Source organism: Phoca vitulina, unplaced genomic scaffold (genome assembly GCF_004348235.1).
Source record: "Phoca vitulina isolate PV1807 unplaced genomic scaffold, GSC_HSeal_1.0 scaffold27, whole genome shotgun sequence".
Classification (NCBI taxonomy): domain Eukaryota; kingdom Metazoa; phylum Chordata; class Mammalia; order Carnivora; family Phocidae; genus Phoca; species Phoca vitulina.
Genome location: NW_022589730.1, coordinates 17,058,378 through 17,075,528, shown reverse-complemented (window position 1 = coordinate 17,075,528; position 17,151 = coordinate 17,058,378). Strand labels below are relative to the sequence as shown.

At 42.3% G+C, this 17,151-nt stretch overlaps 1 protein-coding gene across 12 annotated transcripts in view; it reads left to right on the top strand.

Annotated features, from left to right (window-relative positions):
- NEDD4L (NEDD4 like E3 ubiquitin protein ligase) overlaps positions 1-17,151 on the top strand; it is a 330,492-nt gene that overhangs the window by 185,732 nt on the left and 127,609 nt on the right. For all 12 annotated transcript variants that reach the window (XM_032422607.1, XM_032422609.1, XM_032422616.1 and 9 more), the window contains 2 exons: positions 2,273-2,311; positions 4,751-4,804. In XM_032422607.1, the coding sequence (XP_032278498.1) occupies positions 2,273-2,311; positions 4,751-4,804 (93 nt within the window). The remainder of the gene's footprint in view (positions 1-2,272; positions 2,312-4,750; positions 4,805-17,151) is intronic.

The following is a 17,151-nucleotide window of genomic DNA, read 5'->3' as shown; positions in this document are numbered from 1 at the left end:
ATTGGTAGACACAAAAGGAATGGTTTAACTTGAGACAAATATTACCAAAGGAAGCGAAATATTTTGCTTAGTTACATGAGAACAAGTGAAAATATTAATGAAATTATACATTTATGTGTATCTATTTTCTAAATCTTCATTACATGATATCATTAAAGATGTTTCCATAATTATATTTTAATTCATCTATCACCATGTTTCCCTGTATGTGTGTATGCGTTTGTGTGTGTGTAAATCTAAGTATTTACTCCATATTTGGGGCATTTATTGAAGATGTAGGTTTTTTATCCAAAGTACTGTTATCTGTGCTTCAGTATTATTTATCAATTACTACTATTTTCCCGGCACCTTTGGGGGGCAGATAGTCCAATACTTTGTGTGATAAGCATTTCCTGGGGAACAGGATGGCTTTAAAAAATGCTCACTCTCCTGCCATTGTGCAGACACCTGAGCTCCCAGACCGGGTCATTCTCTGTAAGGAGCAGCCATTGTAGCTCGTCCTCCACCTGGCTTTGTGAGTGGCATTAAAAATCTGTTTTGCAAACAAGAGCTTGTGTTTTGATTAGTGGGGAGGACTCCGGCGAAGCACGGAGGCCATTGTTCCGGGTGGCAGGCGCTGTCCCTGCTTCAGCCGGCAGCGAGCTGGGGGCCGCGCCTGGGAGGGCCGGCGCCCTGCAGCGCAGGCGAACCGGGGGGGGGGAGACCTGGGCGCCCGGACGCGGAGGGAGCCGAGAACCACAGCCCCCACCCCACCCCCCCAGCCGAGACTGGGGGTTCCGACATGACTTTTCCTGCCCGGGGCGGGCCGCCGCCTCCCTGCTCTCCCTCCTCTCCCGCTCAGCGCGCCTGCTCTGCCTCGCTCGCAGCCTCCCGGTTAGTATTTCTGTGCTGCGCGCGCTCGCTTGGTTTGCTTTCGGAACTGCTGTCCTCCTCCTTCCTCGTGGCCGGCCGCCTGGTCCTTCGTGCGCGCTGCGGGCTCACGTCGGTGCGCTCGACCCTCTCCTGTCATTTGCCTCTTGCCCCGTGCCTTTTTGGGCAGCCCGCGTCCCGGACTGCATCCGCCCCCGGCAGGCCCGGTCCTGCCCTGCCCCTCCTGCTGCCCGCCTGGCACCTCTCCCTTCTCCTCCCCTCTCTCTCTCCCTCTCCTTCTCACTCATTGTATGCCCGGCTCCATTCACAGGCAAAAGTATGAAGCCCCATCCTTTTCAGATTGGATTCCCTCTTGAGTTGTGGGCGGGCAAAGTTGCTGATTTTTTTAAAATGCCAGTTCAGTGTTGTGTGAATTCTGTGTGTGTTGTTTCTTGGGGTGCATTTGTGTTCTATCTGTGCTTCTTTGTGGACTAGTATGTTAAAGGAATTCGATTGAGAAAAGCAAATATGGTTCAGCCTAAAAAATACCTGTAGTCTTTGGTGAGGTGGTGATTTTTCAGTCTGTACGTAGGATTTTTGAGGGATGTATTTATTTAAGAGTATTATGCATGTCCAAATGCATTAACGTGTATATATGTATTCTTGCATAGTATCTGTTTCATCTTAGTTTCAGAGGATGCTTGGCAGCCCATCTTTTGTCTGTACTGAGGACAGAAGTATCTGTTCCATGTCCTTGTGAGATAGATATTTAGATTGGCATGGAGATGGGTGGATGGATGGTCAGAGGAATGGATAGAAGGATTGAAGGATAGGGAGGTGAAGATTTTAAACACCGGTTATTTTGGGGAAAAAATCCACTTTGGATTTATAACTGGCAGTTTTTTTTTTTTTTCATGCATTATAATCTGATCGTCATTATTGTTCTTTATAAAATACTCTTTATATTTCAGTATTTATATAAATAGCGAATACTTTTGCCTTTCCCCACCTGCTTCCTTACTCTCCGAAACAGATTTGTGGCAGGTCGAGAGAAATGAATTCATTTCCTTCTTGATGGAGTAATCATATGAATGTGAATTTCTTGAAGAATATCTTCATATTTTTCATGATGATGGCTCTTTGTAGGTCCCTGACATTATTCCTTCTGGTTGATAGCATGCAGTTTATGGTTTCTTATCTATGAATTATCTGTTTCATAAATACATCCCTTCCTCTCTAGTTTGGTTTGTAGAATAGTTTCAAATAATTGACTAAATGCTTTTTATTGCCATTTTGAATATCTCTTAGCTATTATTTTTAATCTCAAAAAAAATGTTGAAGCAAATACGTGGATTGCATTGTACTAGTAACTGTTCATGTTCCAAAGACTGTAAAAGATATTACAAGATAATTTCTCTTCCAGACCCTGAACCCAAAGTGGAATGAAGAATTTTATTTTAGAGTAAGTTTTTCATTTTTTTGATAATAACTATTATTGATAACTAGGTTGATATCACAATAGATTCATACTGAGTAAAAGCTGTTAAATTTTTATGTGAAATTCTTTTGAGAAATGGCTGGGTAGCCACCTCATGTGGCCTAAGGTTTCAAACACTGCCTAGTAGCAGCAAAATCTGGACTTGTTTCATTTTGGGGGTGTTTTAGAGAAGTAAAAAGAAAAGTTACCCAAGTACCATATTTTAGCTTTTCTACTCAAATTTTTCTTTAAAAATACGGTAAAATATAATTAAAACAATAGCTTAATTATTTCTATGAGACACGGGTTATGAATGATTTTAGAGATAAAATAAAGCAACAGAGGCAACATGATTAAAAAGAAGCCTAAAACTTACCAGTCATGTTCTAGTTAGGAAGGGAAAGTTTTGTAATTGAAACGTGTATGTGTACAAGTGTTAATATAAAACTATTTCTGGACTATAAATATCACTGAATTGGGTAAAATTTCCTCAACCTTGTATGTTTAACACCTAGAAGAGCTATATGTAGAAATGACAGTTGTGTGAATTAATGGAGATTAATTACTATTCAAGGAGTTTTTGTGGTGGTTGCTGTATTTTTTTGTACGAAAATTTGGGAAATACTAAACTGCTCATCTGTTGGAAAGTTTTCTTTTTCCCCCTCTTCAAAATGAATATACTTTGCCTCTATAGCTGTGATATTAAAAACTTCTTTACCTCCAGAAAGGCTCCAGATGAGATCTTCAGATTAGTGTAGATTCCCAAAGGACAATACTACCATTAGACCCATTACATTAGGTCCTGATTTCTTCCTTTCAATCACAATAGTATTTTACGTGCTCCTAACTTCAGTCACTATCTACAATATCTGTTTTCTGTTATGTTCAGAGCTGAAATACGGTATTGATATTTTAATACTTGGTGGATCCTATGTATAGCCTCTATCAGATGCATTTTAAATTACTCCGTGAAGGACTGAAAAGCTAATGGGGGCAGATAGATGTTGTTGTTGGCCCTTAGTTAAGTCTCAAATACAGCTTTGCACTTGTAAAACTCCGAATGACCCAGACTGCTTTCAGTTTAACACCTGGGCCACATTTATGTAAATTTTAGTGCATCCAAGATTTTGTCAACTTATCTTGGCTATAGCAGTTTGTAAACTCTGTTTTTCTTGGCTTTAAGAAAAGGGGAGGGGGGGCTTTGTTCTATTCATTCCACAAATCTCAATTGAGTGCCTACTGTGTGCTGCTCCTTCCAGGGCCTGTGTGGATGCATTGGTCAGCACAACCTTCACAGAGCTTCCAGACAGATCCTAGCTAGATCCCCGTCCGTCTGCTTGCTCTGTCACTAAGCGGAGGGCAGGCCAAGGGGCCAGAAGCCCATGACTCGCTCCGTGCTGTACTGTCAAACTTTATTTTGTTTCACTTTCCATGGTGAAGCAGTAGACCTGAATCCCATCTCTGGCTCTACCACTTACCACCTTTGTGACCTTAGAACTCCACCTGAAGACAGACACTAGCTGTGAGTTCCTTCTCTCTCATGAAGGAGAGAGAAGTCCTCACTTGATGGGGTTGTTTTCATGCAATGATGTAAATCAGAAAGCTTAACTACCAGGTATCCCATGTGGTTGGTACTTAATAAACGATAAGTGAGCCTGAATGATGATTCCTGCCATTTTGGTGAGGTTTTGGTAAAGAGAAAGAAGCAAAAAGACACTGAAAGCCCCAGGAGCTCTGACCCCACAGTTGCTGGAAGTCGGGACATCTTTGATTTCTTTGTTCTCTCTAATTTCAAAGCGTGGGCTCTGAGACAAGCAGGTCAGACCTGGTTGGGGCCTCCCGGTTGCCCCACATATTATTTATGGGCTCCTGGGCAGGTTACTTAACCTCAGAGTCTCGGCTCCCCATTTGCAAAATTAGGAGGACAGTTATACACCATAGGCTGCTGTCAGGATTAGATGAGGTCATGTGTTTTTGATATTTAATAAGGAGATAGTGCCCCCAAAATAAGTATACAATAGTCAATAGCTCCTTTTACTATTCTCTTCATTTTTGTCACCGCTATTCTCATTATAATTATAGACCTAAGAGATTTCCTTGGGCACAGACCTTTGTGAAGATGTCACCTTGGTCTCCATGCGTTTTGTAGGGGAGATACAGAAACTCTCTAAAACTATTTAAAATTTTCTTTGCAGCCAAGAGCATCTTATTCTTCTAATATGCCTAAATATTAGGCATAGAATAATCCAGAAATCAGTAATAGAAAATGTGATTTAGTAGACACAGGATTTCTAGAAGAGTAGCAGTTTAATTAGATGACACAGATGATCTAGGTGCATTATAAAGCATTTCATTCTATGTCTCTTATTTTATTCGAGTTATTTCTGCCCATCTTTTAAAATACTATTTTTGTCCCCTTTATAGGTAAACCCGTCTAATCACAGACTTCTGTTCGAAGTATTTGATGAAAACAGATTGGTAAGTGGGTCCCAGTTCTTGATTTTTTGCTTCATTTTTTAAAAACTGAATTTTAAAGCAGCATCTTTCAGAACTCTGTTATCTGTGTTGTACTTCTGCTGGTACATATGCCCCCCCTCCAAGACTTTCTTTGCCTATTACGAGTTTATGATTCTAACAAATGTATTTGTATGGATAGGACAGAAATTTTATTTGTATATGTGTATGTTTTCATCATAGTCAATAGTAGTGACCATCACACTAGTGATGTATCAAGCCAGACGCCTCTGCTCTTACGTTGGGAGTATGCAGTGGTAAGCAAACCTTCAAAGAGGCCATCACTCATGTAAACAAACCGTAATATAAGCCGGAATACAATCCTTTCACCCATTCGGTCGTGAATCTGTGGTGATTCTCTTTGGGAAAACAAAAAACTAATTAACAGTATATAGCAAAAAGTGAATCTATATTTAGCAGGCAAAATTAAGCAGTATTTTAAAAATGGTACTTTCTCAAGGGAAGTTTGTGGAAAGTACCTTTAAAGAACCAAAGATATGCCTGAGGCATAAAACTCATAGAAACATTTTATATATACATTGATAGATAAGATGTGGACATGTTACATATCTATCTGTCTATATAATACATATAACTAAGATTTCATTTTAAAAATGGAATTTCAGCATCACATCTGGCTTTAAAGCATTTTGGCAGAATCAACTAACTAGAGTGTATTCATCAGGTACCCACAAACCAAGTGTTCCAGCTATGAATATGAACATTATCATGTTCTGTGTAAGCCTTTAAGGAACTCTCAGAAGTGGTATTAAAACTCTCAAGTTTTCTGTTGTTAGTTGTATCCAGATTTACTTTCCATGAAACTTGTGTATATTTCTTGGTTAAAAGGAGTGTCCTTATTAAGAAAGAAAAAAAAAAAAGAAATAGGCAAACCATAAAATAGACTCTTAATGATAGAGAACAAACTGAGGGTTGCTGTAGGGGAGGTGGGCGGGGGAGGCTCTAGATGGCGGATGAGCATTAAGTAGGGCACTTGATGTAATGAGCACTGGGCGTTATACGTAAGTGATGAATCACTAAATTCTACACCTGAAACTAATATTACCCTATCTGTTAACTTACTAGAATTTAAATAAAAGCTGGAAACAAACAAAAAGGAGTGTTCTTATAAACCCTTCTTGCTGCTGATTTCAGCTGAAACTCCCAAGTCTTTTGAGTAGCTTAAACTTAATATAATAGTTTTGGAGGAGTCTTATAATGCATCTCATTTAACTGTCTGTCCTTGCACATGAGACAAGGGAGGTCTGGAGCCTTTACATAATTTAAACACAGCACCCGGTGGAATCTGCTGTTCTCTTAAGTCCTCAGGCCAGTGGTGGTGAATAGCCAGGCCTTTTATGCTTATTATAGACCTCGGGAGTGTAGTTAATCTCCTGGGCTTGGTATTATTCTCCAAATTAGAAAGCCAACAGATTCTGGCCTACTGTACCGACGCCTTTTCTGTAAAAATATACGGGGTCTTGGTGGCTTCACGTTGAACTCAACGTTTTATACCTTGGGTGATAATGAGTAGTACCAAATAACTAAATCACTTCTGTGTGTATGAAGTTATTTTCTTGTTAAATGGAATGAGAGATTCTGATGATGGTGCAGTTCTTAGCACTCCATCTCCTATCCAGCAAATACTGAATCAGGCAGTGTTGAGTAGAGTAGAAGTCAGTCCCTGAAGACTCATATACATATACAGACTACATATACATACATATACAAACTAATCCTTATTCTCTCATTTATTGAGTATAACAACATGTTTCCAAGGTGGAGAGGGTCAGATTTAAGGGAAAAATGCCTTTTGTCAGATGTGTTATAATTCATTATTTTTTTACTAAGAGAAATTTGCTGTAAAAAAATTTTTTGTTTCCATTTCTATTACTAAAATATGACTGCTGTTGAGATGACCTCTCCATGGATCCCAAACTAGTCTTCCAAACCCAAAAGGGCTTTGAATGCAGAGCTCTAAGAAATCATGTGTGAATACACACTTTATCTGAAACATTGTTTTATGATACTAATACCTAGCTTTGCCCCAGGCTGTTTGCGGAGTTTTGTTGTTGTTGTTGTTGTTGTTGTTGTTTAACCAGTCACTGAAAACTGGTGGTGGTATTTGTTGCTTTGTTGGCTCTTCCTCCAGCTAAGACCATACATGACTACAGTGGTACTTGGCGGTTTGAGCATCTCAACGAACTAGCTTCCATTTCTCTCATGGAGATCAGTTTTGGCATTTAAAACACATGCCTTTGGAACACCGGTTTGCACGTATGTAAACACGGGGTTAATCCTCCACACCCTCAATTCTAGAGCTGTTGACAAAGTCAATGCTTTGTGGATTTTAAAATAAACTTTTTGTCACCCTCTGCAGCTTTTGGTATTTTCCCCTCCCATTTTTTACTCCCTCCTAAATAAGCTTCTGTGTTAAATCACTGATGTTTCTGGATCATGGAAAACCGTAAGCTTGAAACACAGAGACTATATCCAAGTTCACTACAAATCTGATGACAGTTTTTTGAACATGGACCTTTATTACTTGGGTCCTTTTTGGCCCTTCACAAAAATGGTAAGATTCCGTGCTTGTGATAATATTGCTGACTTCTCCCTGGAAAACAGCTTTGGGCAGCCTTCTTTCTGTATGGTATTTAAGTTAACTCACTACGAAAACCACATTCACACCCTTCCTCAATTTTCCTTCCTTTTCTGGTGGGGATGGGGGGGTGGGTGTGGTGATGGGTTTTTCTCCTGTCTGGCATATAGGAGAGAATGTTTTCTCCAGCTGGGCTCCTTTTCTCTGGGACTTCCATGTCTGATAGTCGTATTATGAGTGAGATCGCCACACACACACCCTATTAAATGAAAAAATACAGTAGTAGGAGGCAGACAGCTAACTGACCCTGTTGTAAGTTGTAACTCCCTGCACTTAGCTATTTTGTTACTTGTAGATCATGGTCTAATTATTTAGCATTAAAGGGACACTCATTCTGTGGGGTGTGGAATCATATTTATAGTACCTTTTATTAGTTTGCATTCCGTCGTGGTAGTGTGGTGATATCATAAATAACAGAGAAACATAATATCGGATGCTTGTGAAAGGGTTTTCTTGCAGCCAGAGCATTTTTCCTTGTCGTTCTTTGGTTTGCTAGGGGAGGCGGGGGAAATACGGTGTGTGCGCATGTGTTCAATGCCGGCTCTCCGGCATTGGTTAGAGAGTCCGAGTGCCCTGCCTCGTTCGGAAAGAACTGTCCCGTGAATTTGATGCGGGCTAGATTTATAGCAGCATGGCTTGGACTGTGTTTGCTGCCTTAGTCAGCTGTGAGAGCTCCCTGCTGGGGCCACTCCTGTCTGATGGAAAAGCAGCAGCTGGGAAGGTGCTGTTTCAGGCTCTTGCTGTGTGTAAAAAAAAAAAAAAAAAAAAAAAAAACTGAGAGCGCGAGAGGGGGGAAAACTCCAGTAAGTGCACAAGCTGGCCTTGGAGGGGGAGACCGCGGTCATGTGGTTCTGGCCATCCTACCCTCTGTCACAGTGCGGATGAGAGCTTTTTGCTCTTACCCAATCATGCCTGGAATGCCGCTTGCCACTTGGGTTATTTCTGCTATCTGTCGCTCCTGGTGCCGCAGTGCTAACGCTTTGGCAGATGGGACACTTTTTCTTGGAGTTTGTGTCTTCAGTTTTTGACTTCTGGCAGTGCCGGGCTCGTTGTCGCCGCTCGCCCTCTCCCTCCCTGCCCCCCTGGGCACCATGGCCCATCGGCTTCGGTTTCATTTTGGCTCTGGGCGCAGCAACACAGCCCCCGAGTCCGAGATCCTAGACCAGGAGAGGGAAGAGGACTTTTTCATGGCATTCCACACGCTGCCGCGGAGGAGCGGCCCGCACCCCTTCGCCCAGCAGGGCGCGGAGGACCGCGGTGGCCTGCAGGAGGCGGTGGGCGCGCTCAAGCGCAGCACGTCCATGTTCATCCCGCAGCTCCTGGGCCCGCTCGACGCGCGGCCCACCCGCAGCTCATCTGTGCAGATCTCCCTGCAGCGCAAGGCGGCCGACGGGGCCCCCGACGCGGGTGCGCCGCCCGAGGGCCCAGACGGCGACGGGGGCTCGGCATCCCGGGCCGGTGGCCCGGAGCCCCCGGAACCCGAGACCCCCGGGAGCTCGCCCCCGAGGGCGGCCCGGGCTCCGGGCCCGCAGCTCAACGGCACGTGCGGCCGCCGAGCGCCCGGCCTTGCCGCCTGCGACGGCCGCGAGGAGGCCGAGCCGAGGGCCGCCTGGGGCCCCGAGGGTGGCGGGGGGCTGCGGATCCAGCACCGCGCCTCCAGCGCCGACGTGCGCCAGGTGAGGCTGACGCCCTTCGGGGCCGACGGCCAGAGCAGCCCTTCGGCGCCGGAGCCCAGGCGCTGGTCCCTGCAGCACGTTCCGGATGCTTCTGGAAGCTCCGGGAAGCGCTGCTTCGTCTTCCAGTTGCAACAGCCGCAACCGGGCGCTCCGGGGCCAGGCGGTGACTTCAACTTCGGTTTCACCGGCACGAAGGGGGACAGGCTGGTGAGGTACCCCCGCATCCGGCTGGAGAGGAGCACCTCGTACCCCACGCAGCCCCGCGCAGAGCGCGGGAGCCCCACGGAAGAGCGGGGCCACCCGGAGACGCCGCCTCGGGGCCGCAGGGGGGCTCCCGAAATCCACAGGACCAACTCGGTGGAAAGGACGCCACAGGGGCAGGGCTGCACGTTTAAGATCAGGCAAGATCAAAATGCGGGGCAACAGCACTTCAGAATTCTCGTGACTCGGGGGCCGGAAGAAGCCCCCCAGAATCCCGAGGAGAATAACGCCAGCAGCCCTGGTTCCACGGTAGCTGGCGCCCCGGTAAGTTGGCGTGCGTTTGCGTGTGAGCGCCGGGTCTGAAGGGACTGAGCCAAGGCCAGAAAGCTGCTTCTGCAGGCTAATTAAAACAAACTTCATCCTCCTCCTTTCTGGGAGTTTCCCTGCTTCAGGCCATTGTAACAATGTCTGGCTGAGTTCTGGGACCGTGATTTGTAGCCCAGTATTTGGTAGAGTCCCATAAAACTAGTGTTTAAGAAGACACTGTGTGTTTAGACCCTAAAAGTCAAATAACTGTTTTGAAGATCCAGATGATCCCTGCTCCCTCCTTGTCCCCTTCTGAATAAAAGAATTTTAAAAAATTTATTACTTTGAATTAATCTGCCGGTGCCCCAACATGTTGATCTCAGAAATGCATTTAAGAGCTGCTTGCTTTGATGATGTTTCATTTAAAAATAACCAATTCTCATAAAGGTGAGAGAATGTCACAAAACTTGAGTCTAGTCTCTTAACAATTAAGTGCATGGCAAGTTTGATCAGTTCTTCCTAATGGCCCTTTTGCTGTGGAGGATTGACCCTTGTTGTTATATAATTTATTGTCTTTGGGTTTTTGTCCATTAAGTAATACTGAACAAGAGTGGTCACCCTTGTGGGGCAGTAAGAAATGTATTTTTGAAGCAGATTGGCTTATGGACCAGGGCTAGGCAAAACTGCTTGTTAATGGTCAGATTGCGGAGGTCATGCAACTTAACACTGGCCACTTGAACGTCTAACTGGGAGGCTGTATATAGACTAGTAAGTGCCCTGTCTCCAGCTGTGGAAACAGGCACCCTAGGACAGATTTTGGCTTTTATTTCTCCTGTGTTCTTGCTCTCTCCCTCTCGGTGAAATGGAGTACAGAAAGACAGCTGCTAATTTCACCAAGCAAATGATGAGTCTGCAGCTTTCATGGCTTATAGTGGGATGAAAAGTTTTATCTGTTAACTTTCTTTTACCTAGTAATTATCAGCCACTGAGTGCTCTATCTAAACACCGAGCGCCTTACATTTTGAAATGGGTTTTTTCCCCCTGGATTTATTTGAAGACCGGTTTGAGGATAGATCGTGAAACATTAAGGGAACTTTTTGTTTGGGTTTTGGTTGTGCGTTGAGACTTTTCAAAGTGGATGACTGAGTATTAGTGTGGAATTGTATCATCTTTTATTGCCGTGTGTTGAGAAATGTTTTTGGCTGTTCAAGTGAACTTTATCACACTGCTCCATCATTGGTTTGCACCATTTTGAAGGTGTAATCCGATGCTCAATGCAAGTATTGTATCTTTCTTGGTGTTCTATAAATGTTTCTTCTTCTTTCTTTTCCATGCATCCTTTTATTACCGCTAACGTTTTTTTTTAGGAAATGTCTGAGTGCTTTGTCTTGATCTGAACCGGTTTATCATTTTTATATAATAGTACAAATTTCAGTAGAATTTTGATATTATAATCGTTCTAACCTCCACCCCCAAGAAAGTACATCACAACAGTTACAGGCTTCATTGGGCAAGACAATTTCTTGCTGAACTTGGACCGCCTACCAGCTGAGGTTTCATAAACAAAATGCGTTCCTAAAGTTTTGGTAACTACTCAATGATATTACCAAAAACTTAAGTCATTTTGCAGTTAGATGTTGAAGACAGATGTGTTTATATAACTAATGTCTCATTTGGCTTGAAATTTCTAATGTAATTAGGAAACAAATAGGATATACTAAAACTGATACGTACTTAGATACAAGGGCCATTCTCAATTGAAAGGACTGTGAGAGCAGGAAACAAGTATCTTCCAATTTGGAAATTTAAGGTCTAGAATAAAGAGCCTTTCTTGAGAATAAGTTCTCTGGTGCGAATTTCATAGGTGTAGTTCTCCTATGTGAATTTTGATACACCTGTGGTATTTTTGTTCATGGACATAAATTCGTAAATGGTTGGTAAGCAGCTGGGGTTTTTTTAAAGCAAAAACTTTTTTTCTTTAAGAGGCAAAAACAAAACTCGTCACATCACAGAACTGTCTGCTCCATTCAACACTTTGTACGTGTTTCATATGGGCAGGGGTGTTAAGTCTAGGCGGCAGCTGCCCTGGCCTTATTTATCTTGAGGGAAAACATTCACTGGGGCGTCTACAGTCTGGCTGCCACGAGGCTTTTTTGATGGTTCACATATCTGCTGCTTCAGTCAGAAGGGTACTTCATTATTCGTTCACGTGAAAAATTAATGAAAATTTGTTGCAGCCTGGTTTTTAAATGACATCAGAAATGTTTCTCGATTGGGCAAACCACTCAGGCTTCCTTTTACACATGGGCTCCTATTGCACAGTCTCTTCTCTGCCTCAGACCTTATTACAAGGTTACCCTGTTGAGTGTTTTTCTGTGTCTCAGGCTGCCTCCCAAACATCCTGCCATGAATAAATCTCAAATGCAACATGACTTCAAAAAATGTCAACCAGCTAGATTCCTGGGGGAAAAAAATACGTTTCCACGCATTAACCCCCTTTGGTGATGGTTTTCCATCTGGTCTGGCCACCCATTCAGGAAAGCAGAATTGGTTCTTGTCATCCGTTAGGATATTTCAGAAAGGGCTTTAGGACTGAGCAATTCCATTTGTGGCGTTACTAACAGTCATTTCGTGAATGACTTATTTTCTTAGTTTTTGAAGTTTTTGAGGTATTTGGTTTGGTTATGGACTGCTTCACTGTATTTGAGTTTTTCTGAGGAAGTTAGATCACCATTTCCCAGCATCGGTGCCCCCTTTCCAAACAGTCTCAGGGATAATCACTGCTAGGTTCTGCATTTTACAAGCTGAGTTTTTGGATCCCATTAATGTCATGAGGTGTTTCAGGTCCACTGTGTATATAACATTACACTGGATACTTGGAAGGTTTCTGGGGCTGTCTTCAGTTGCTTGCTGACAAAGTTTGTAATGTAAACAGAGGGGGAGGAGGGCCAGTGGGGGCAAAAACAGGTAGTCTCCCACCCACTGCATATACCAATAGGGAAGGGAGTGTTTCTCCTTTACTGCTACCCTAGGTTCTCTGCATTTTCCCTGTGTCCTCTCAGTGGACATCCACTTTGCAGAAGTAGTGTACTCATCTCTTGGGCTTAAAAATTTATTTTACTAAACAACAAAAGAATACCCAAACTCTTTTTATTTGGAGGGGATTTTAATTTGAATCTCTTTTAGAGACGATGATTTTACTGTACAGAAACACCTTGACACTAGTACTAACTGGTGTCACTTTTTTACCCTAAAAAAATAATTCTCTGAATATATGTATAAACCACCCCTTTGTTTAAAAAACACACCAACAGCAGTGTGATGAATAAGAAAACTACTATTTCTTTCATTCACTGGGTTTCTGATTGGATTCTCTAAACATTATTTTCCCTTGAATATAGTAACAACCTCTTAATGCGATCGTATGAGAATATTCCAATACTATGTAACAAAATTTCAGCATTTTCATGTATGCTTTGATTCGGCATTGCTCAGGGTTGACACGGATAGGAGTTGTTTTTTACAAAGTCTCTCTCTAGTACTTCACCATTTGAAGGATGCCTTCCTTTATTTCACTTGGTCCCTGTAACTAACATCCCATTGCGAAGGCATTGCCTCGCTCAGCCTTGCTTGCTATCCTGCGAAATAGTGCTATTTTTCTATTTCCGATGAAGGTACATGATAGCTTCATTAGATGTGGGAACTAGCATATTCTATCACTTTGTGTGTGCATAATGGGAATTTAAAAAATATCTTTAATAAAAGTCTGTGTAGCCAAAAAGCAGTTAAATGCTTCCAGTGATGTGACATTTTTGCTGACATTTTTGAAGATGGTACCTCCAGTTGGTGCTTTGCAGCTTAACAGGGCCGGGGGTTGGGGGGGGGGGGGGCAGTTTTGGAGACCCGCAGAGGCAGCTCGGCAATTTACTGACATGTCTCAGGGGAGTTAGAAGCCTTCTCTGAGCTTATTCTTAAGTGAAAAATGAGGATAAAAATCTCCAGCTCTCCCAGGTTTCTGGTGAGGTTTAAATGAGGGAACATATGTGGAAGTACCTGATTAGTGTTGGTGTTGGGGTTTTTTCCTTCTTAACCGAATAGTTGTAATATACAAATCTTTCTTTGAGGAAGGTAATCAAGTTAACTCTGAACATCAGTTTTGGATCAGCATCAGGCATAGCATGGATTTAAGGCATACCTGGAAGTATTTAATAACTAGCTTTGATATCTCATCTGTCCTAAGTCTGGCTGTTGGATAATCAGCATCACAGACCCCAAACACCACCTGTGATGATCGGTCCTTAAAAAGACTCAAATTAATTGGTGAGCTATGGATTGTAGAAAAGGATCTTTAATTGTATTTGCTGTATGGAATTTTGAAACTTTGAAACTTATATTTTTACCAAATCATTTTGCTGTAACATTTCCATTGGTTACGTTTACGTTTCCCTCTTACAGGTTGAGGCTTTTGAGCAGCAATCTCATGTTATCTGTACAAGATCTCCACATTGTGTGATTGGCAAATGAGGGTAGTATTTGTGCCTTATCAGATACTGCCTTTCGGAGGGTTTTCATAAATGCCGCAACTGCTGCTCTTGGCCAAGCCTGGAGCCAGAGTTCCTAGGCATTGAAATTAATCTATAATTTTGTAACACATGTTAATAAGAAAGTTGTTATTGCTACATAAAAGTTCACAATACCAGAGGAAATTGACTCCATGTAAGAATTCTCTTAAAATTTAATAAATGTTGGGTGTCTGTATAGTTGATGGTTTAAAACTAATTGAGGCTAATCTGAATGTTAATGTATTTGTATAACTGGAGATAATGAGGCATATTTTTAATAAAAATAAGCTCATATTATTGCTGAGCTAGATTACTGCCCTTAAATATTTTGACTTTTTTTTCCCCCAGCTCTTAATGATACTACCAGGACATTTGCAATAATGAGGAAAAAGCAGGAAATTCACAGTGTCGAAACTATTGATTAAATGCACGAATACCAGACTATCTTAAGTTTCCACTATACTTGCCAAAAGAAGCTTGGGAAGCCTAGTCCAGTCTAGTGATTATGAGAAATTTAGTATCCTGTCTTCGGTCGTCCACTTCCCTTGATTCACACCAGGCAGCACAATATAATTCCATGTCCTGCAAAAGAGAGAACACTAAGACCATCTACCTGCTATATACACCCAGCTCCAGTTTAAAGGTCAAAAGGGCCTAAAGGGATAGAGTATTGAAAATATTAGCTATAATAGGTATTTCAGGAAGTCTGTGTTTTTTCTGGGCAAATGGAGGTTATCGAAAGATTTTTAGCTTGACTTCTTAGGCATTATGGGTGAATAATATTCTCAGTGGATGTTCCTTTTTGAACCTTGTTTATTCTGCTCACAGCTTATTTGGGCGAACTGGAATACAGAGGACTATAAAAGAACAAGTGAAACAGGTGGCCTGGAAGGAAATGGTTGATGTCCTGGCCAGTTTTATGCTGTCCTGAGTTGACACTTTGGTGGTCTCTAGGCACCACCACATTGTAACAGGAAGTTGAGCTTTCAGTATGGAGGATGGAAGAGATTGAATTTCAAGAAGCCTGCTTTTTATACCCTGATCATTTTAGAACCATGGGCCATTCTGACACGTTGGAACAAAGTACTTAATGTGAAGGGAGAGGTCCTGAAATGAAATGACAGTATCAGAAATTGAGTTGGAAGGGGCCCTCTTTTCTTCAGATTGGCTGTGGTCCCTAGCCTAGTGTTCAGATACTTTGTATCTGTTCCTTTAAGTGCCTGCCTTCTTTGAAACCATTCTGTGTTTATTTTAGTGTTAAGTATTGTGCTATATTTTGCTTAACTGGGTAAGCAGAAAGAGAGGGAATGACCCCAGTGAGAAGAGACCGGCATTTCCCCTAGCAAATCTGCCTTTCAGAGCCCCTGGAATTTACACAGACTTCTCTTGTGACTTAATTTTTATAGATGGGAGGGAGTCAAGGGGCTTTTACGTGCCTCATGTAATAACTCTGAGGAGTCTGCTTTCAACCTGTGGTGTTGCCTCAAGTTGCTTACCTCTTGCAGGGGAGGGGGGGAAGCTAGGACAGGGTAGGGATGGTATGAGGCATATATAGTATTTGATGATCCAGATAGTTTGATAGATTCACAGTTTCTCTTTCTTACTCTCTCTAGGTCAGTCCAGAACTGATAGACCTTTAAAATATATTTAATGACCCACACATCATAAGTCATCTATTTCCTTGACTTCTTAAAGCTTCACAGTCTATTGTACTTCTTGACCATTTCTTTTTCATATTCTTTTAAAATACACAATTAGATATTTGACTCTTGAGGGAGAAAGAGTTGCTTTGGTCCAGATTTTTTGAGTTGAATAGAAGAGTTGAGTTGGAGCAGAAATACTGAAATGTGTATATTAAGCTCCAGCCAAGAAGCCTAGCACTTCTTCAAAGCAGAGAGCTTCCGGCTAGAAGTTTATTGCATGACCAACAGCTCTCTTTAACTTTCCTGAGGAGTTCGGCCCAGTTGATCACTGCACACTAACAGCATAACTCTGTGGTTCTTCTGTATTCTGCTCATGAATATAATGCCTCCATTTTAGGATCAGTTCAGTATGTATGTACTGACTGTGTTTTCCAGTTGAAAAAGATACTAAATTGTAATAAAACTCTAAACTTTGGCTACAATGTTAATATTTAAGTTGATCTTACCGTAATAGAAACCATGTTTAAAAAAAAAAAATCCTGGTACATTATACTACGTTCTGCTTATTCTAATTAGTGTGTATTATTAGGGTGCCCAGTTACTATACTAAAGGACAAAGCAGTAAAAATAGTTTTATATAAACACAGTGTACCTGAGGGCCTGCCTGCATCCTCAGTTGAAATTATATTAGCAAGAGATGTTCCTGAATTTTGTAATATGGCATTGTTCTCTAGCTAATGTATGCAGCAGTCCTTTTTATTTATAAGCAGCAGTCCTTTTTATTCATATTTATTTTTTTAAAGATTTTATTTATTTATTAGAGATCACAGGCAGGGGGAGTGGCGGCGGGGGGTGGGGAGGAGAGAAGCAGGCTCCCAGCTGAGCAGGGAGCCCCATGCGGGGCTCCATCCCAGAAATCCCAGAACCACAGGATCATGACCTAAGCCAAAGGCAGACGCTTAATGACTGAGCCACCCAGGCGCCCCACAGGAGTCCTTTTTAATTCTATATGCATAAACTTAAAGAGCTGTGAGTTCTCTGGGGAATCCTTTCAGCCAGTTCCTTTCATTTTAAAATGAGGAAACTGAGCATTATTTTTGCAGTTACAGAGAACATACTTTTAATCTCACAGGTGTGAAATGATTATTGTTTCATGATACCACATGTGTACTTCTTGATGTTAGAAACGCGGAAGGTTGGGAAGCCTGTTGTCGTAGAAGCTTTCCAGGTGACAGGACAGTGGAGGTGAGGCACACCGGCAGAA